At 36.7% G+C, this 5,378-nt stretch overlaps 1 protein-coding gene across 1 annotated transcript; it reads left to right on the plus strand.

Moving 5' to 3' along the window:
* Positions 1-881: 881 nt before the first annotated feature.
* LOC113308338 (ras-related protein Rab2BV-like) lies at positions 882-2,262 on the plus strand. The gene is made up of 3 exons (XM_026556811.1): positions 882-1,070; positions 1,167-1,373; positions 1,577-2,262. Exons 2-3 carry the CDS (start codon positions 1,209-1,211, stop codon positions 2,063-2,065), a joined length of 654 nt encoding a protein of 217 aa, XP_026412596.1. The 5' UTR covers positions 882-1,070; positions 1,167-1,208; the 3' UTR covers positions 2,066-2,262.
* Positions 2,263-5,378: the final 3,116 nt, after the last annotated feature.

Raw genomic sequence — 5,378 nt, forward strand, 5'->3', positions numbered from 1 at the left:
AGATCTCCGTCTTCAGTTGTAAGCGTCGTGAAGTCTAAAGATCAACTACACAATCTATCCTAGTCCGAAACTCCTATAAGTAGACTAGAAATCAAGACTATAGTTTTGATCAACTAAACTTGATAAACAAGATTGAGATAACAACGCTTGCGAGTTCGACCGAGCAGTGCTCTAACATATATGACGCCAAAAAATCCGATTATGAGAATCGGGTTTTATCTATGCATACTTTAACCGATTCTTAACGTCCTTCTTGAATTTCGAAGATACCTACCCAAAATCGGCTTACGTGTTCTGGGTAGTGTGGTAACATAGGTAGTAAGAGAATAGTTGGTTAAAAGGTTTTAGGAAATTACTTCCTAATGACCCTTTTTGTCTTTTAGTAATAGGCCTAAAATAAAACTCTCAGGACTCAAACTAGGAAGATTTATTTCCTATTTTAAGGTATATTTTATTCTACCTACAAAAACACAACATATACCAAAATTAATACAAAACCAAATGTTAACAATAATAAAGTCACAAATGTATGTCTATCAATAATACCCTTACTCTCATGATCAGTTTTTTGCTACTTTAATTTGATAATCTGGTATGTTAAGTTGTTCATCGATCAAAGATAAATAAATTTAGTGTTCTACGATTTAGTAAATTTCGAAATTTTGTATTAAGAGAATATGAATATTTTGTTTAAAATTAGTGAAAGATTTTGAACTATCAAGGAGGAAGCAGAAAGACATAAATTGTACGGAGTACTTCCTACAATATCTCTCCATACTTCATTTACCGCTCCTTGTTTTCCTATGGAAACCGTTTCAAAACTATTTTGGTCGATTTTTTCTGAACAAAAAAAAGTTTTTTTTTTTTGCTTACTAGTTTATCCCTCTTTTCTTTCCCTCATAATCTTTTTTCTCCTTCTTCTTCTCTATACCCTTCAATTTTATTTTTTGAATCAGAAATCATAACCAGTAAAAAATATCAATATTGATTATTACCTTTTGTTTTGTTTTACGCATTGGTAATTCAACCTTGAACTCCATTGATTTTTGATAAATTCATTTTCGTCCAAGGTAAAAAATTCCTATGAACTTCGATTAGATTAGAGTTTGCTAATGTCAATTAGATATATTAATGTTAATTTGTTGTTTCAATTTTGAATTTGTTAGGTTGTATAGGATAGAGAAAAAGAGGAAGGAGAAGAAATAATAATGTCTCATAGGGTTGATCATGAATATGATTATCTGTTCAAAATTGTCTTGATTGGCGATTCCGGTGTTGGGAAATCTAATATTCTTTCGAGGTTTACAAGGAATGAATTTTGTCTAGAATCTAAATCAACTATTGGTGTTGAATTCGCCACAAAAACTCTTCAGGTATTTTTTGTGGTTCGATTTCCTTTTTTTATTTAATTTTTTACAGTATACAAAATGCACATTTTACTAGTTACATATGTGAAATTCAAATCATACGATGGTTTGATTATGGCTTGGAAGGAAATGGGTTGGTTTGAAATTTAAATCCAACCCCACTTTTTACTATATTCCCAGCACTTATTTTTTTGTTGCTGGTGTAACAGGTAGATGGGAAAACAGTTAAGGCACAAATATGGGATACAGCAGGACAAGAAAGGTATCGAGCAATTACCAGTGCTTATTACAGAGGAGCTGTGGGTGCACTCTTGGTTTATGACATAACAAAGAGACAAACTTTTGAAAATGTACAAAGGTGGCTTCGCGAGCTGAGAGACCATGCTGATTCAAACATTGTTATTATGATGGCTGGAAATAAATCCGATTTGAACCATCTGAGAGCTGTTCCGGAGGAAGATGCTCATATTTTGGCTGAGAAAGAGGAACTCTCTTTTCTTGAAACATCGGCATTGGAAGCATTGAACATTGATAAAGCTTTTCAAATTATTTTGGCAGACATTTACCATATCATAAGCAAAAAAGCACTTGCCGCCCAAGAAGCAGCCAACACCACCGGGCTTCCAGGTCATGGAACCACTATAAATGTTGGGGAAGTTTCAGGAAACTTGAATAAAAAAACCTGTTGTTCTACTTAAAAAACAAAATATTCTATATTGTTGTATGTAAAGAAAACAATCTCTGATAGCCCAATGTAAAAAGGCACTTACAGGGAAATTTTTGTATGCAAGAGAAACAAACATGTAGAACACGTCTACTTATTTGCGAGATGTTATTCTTTTAGATGCAGTTGTAAGAAATTATTACGCTATGAAAGAAAGATTTTTTGTTAAAATACATGATCTTATATTTTATTTTATTTTTGTTCTAGCATGTACTGACAGATACATGAGAGAAGAGCTGATAAGTGCTTAATTCTTATATATTTACTACTCAAATTTACAGTTATTTAGTTCTTTATTTTGTACATATTTAATGGTTTTTGTTTAGTTTGTAGTTTTAAAAAAATAAAGCTCAATGGACTAAAATGATGGTAAATTGTAGGAATGAAGTAATCTATGATTAAATGGACTAAACCCGAAAGGAAGAACATGAATAATCTTTTCATTAGTCCAATTATTTGGATATGAGAGTGTGTAAATATGTCTGGGAGTGTGGAAAACATACCAAAGAGTGTGGAAACATGTCTGGGAGTGTGAAAACATGTCAAGGCATGTGGTAAACATACCAAGGCGTGTGTATAAAGTGTGGCGCCCATTTATTGACAAATATGAGTAATTATGATGACATCATTTAGAAGATTAATATAAAATATCTTCTACCTGTGGAAAGAAAGAAGAGACAATCTCATAAAAGAAGGAAGAAAATGAAGACATCAATTGGAAATCCACACATATTCCATTTATTTCATAAATTTTATATTATACTGATTAAATGAGATATTTTGGAAATATGGTACACTTGTGCATATAAAAAGTGGTGGAAACAGATGGAAGAAGGAGAGTTCAATTATGACGGCCATGAGACGAGAGCCGATTAGTTTTAGGATTTCTTTCTTTAGTTTTTATTTTTTTTTATCCTTTTCAGTAACTTTAATGGATAACTAATCCTCTGCACCTGGTTGAGGAAGAAGCCGAGTTATTATGTAAGATATTCAAGTAATTTTTTAACAAAATATTCTTTTGAGCAATAATTGTTTTATTAATTTCTCTTCTAAATAAGCTTCGTTCTTTATTTGTTTTGAATAGCCTTCGGCTATTGATATTTTACTAGTTTGAAACTCGTGCTACGCGCCGGGACCGCTGGAGTTTTCTTATATTGTTGGTTTATATCCACTGAGGCGGGGCTTCTCCCAGCATCGTTTCCAATAAGAGTTCAAATAAGCTAATGTAAAATTACTGTCCAACGAATTGACAATTAACAATTAAAACTATGTAATTGTAAATTTTTGATAATCAAATGTGTAATATTATTCTATTCTAAAAATCTCACATGATTTGAAAACTAATTTCAGGAAATCGAATAAAGCAGTAACCAATTCTTCAAATAAACTAAAATAAATCAATCAAAATAATCTCAAAAGTAAAATAGTTTAACTATAAATATGAAAGCATAATTAGATTTTTTAGTATTTTACCCGTGCTACTGTTGATGGTGGATTTTAGTTCAGGGCTAAAATTGTAAAACCAAATTTAATGCGCTGACATCCTGCAAAGAGTAAAGCCGTTGATAAGTGATGAGTGCAGAAAACCTCTTCACTTTGTTTATTCGAAGCAATTCAATAAATACACAAAATTCACCCAGAATGGTGCGTGCAACAACAATCCCAAATATTCTGTGAATTTTATTAGCATTATTAATTAATGCATAATTTGCATAGTATTTCCCGCGTTATGTTCTTAGCCGAAATCTCTTTATTGACATAACATGACGACTGAGTGTTCACTCTCAGCAGAGTAGCATGAATCTTCGTGCCAATATTGAGACATGCATGGAATACCCACACAGGCTGCATCATTCTCTGACAAAGGGAATTTCGAATCGACGCGCTTTTGATTAAAGACAGCTCGATCGAACGTATTTAATTCCCTTAAGGAAAAGCTAGACTGTCCATATCAGTCTCAGAAACGATCGTGGCCACGCAAGTTGGCCGCACAATTTAACAAGCCTAGCCAAACCCTAAGAAAAATAGGTAATTGTTGTGATGACCACCGACGGGCCCACTTATGCCCTAGCCGGTCGAACAATCACCATACTCCCTCCAGCGCCATCAAACGCCAACCCAAAGTTGAGTGACCGCGCTGTTTTGGGAGAAGATCGACGAGCATAGACTGTTCAGGGAAGTCTTAAAACCATCACAACCTTCCAACTTCACCAGCCTGGTTGGACGGATTAGATCATCCCATGAATGATCAGGAAAGCGCTAACGCACACGTTGGCGGGCCCAGTTCTCCTTCACCCGATCGGTTTTCTCACGGTGAGGCCATGGAGCAATGAAACGATTGCTCAAACCATGGAAGGTGTGATGCTTCTAAGGGTCGCAGAATTCCACTAGTGTCTTAAATCGATCACAACCATCCAACTTAGCCAACATATTTGGATGGCTTAGATCGCATTTAGGACCATCAAAGAGGTGCACGCAAGTTCACCGTCGACCCAACATGGGCCCCACGTGATCGATCTCCCCAAAGGAGGTCACGACTTGCCAAACCGTTTGGCCAATGTTACGTGTGCGTGACTGATTCAAAACCCTAATTAGGGTTTGCGACAATGCATATCTGTCGAAGTTCGATCGTGACCATCCATCTTCGCCAGCCTAAACAGAGGGTGTATATATAGACTGAAGATGTCCCAAGGATGTCAACGTGATCACTGTGGGCCCACCTTTGCGTGTGACCGACCGGCATATGCAGGTTAGGGTCCGGCGCCTCAAAACGCACGCCCAAAGATGGCATGCCACACGACTTTTAAACCTTTGCGGCAATGTATTTCTATCGTAAATCGATCAAGACCACTCATCTTTTCCGATCAAATTGAGTGTCCTAGATCGAATCTTTGTGGGACCGTGAGGTATAGGCATGCACGCCGGCGGACTGTCTCCACGCATGCCTGGTCGGTCCCACCAAAATTAGCACCCATGCTTAGATTCGGTCAAGCCAAAGAGGGGATGTTGAGCACTTCTAAATCCATCAACGACAACAAATATGTGTCGTAAATCATCTCGTCCGTCCAACTTTGCCAGCTTGGTCGGACGGCTTGGATTAAAAATTAGGCGATCAATGAAGCGCCTCAATGATCACCGTCCGCCACTCTGTCACAGGGAGTGATCGACCAAATGGTGGCCCGCCCATGCGGCTTCCAGACGATCAGTCGAAGATGGTTGGACGTGCTGCCATTTTAAGACGCATAATCCGCGACTTATTCAATCAAGCTCTAAAACAGCGACGCTTT

Source organism: Papaver somniferum, chromosome 9 (genome assembly GCF_003573695.1).
Source record: "Papaver somniferum cultivar HN1 chromosome 9, ASM357369v1, whole genome shotgun sequence".
NCBI classification, from domain to species: Eukaryota; Viridiplantae; Streptophyta; class Magnoliopsida; order Ranunculales; family Papaveraceae; genus Papaver; species Papaver somniferum.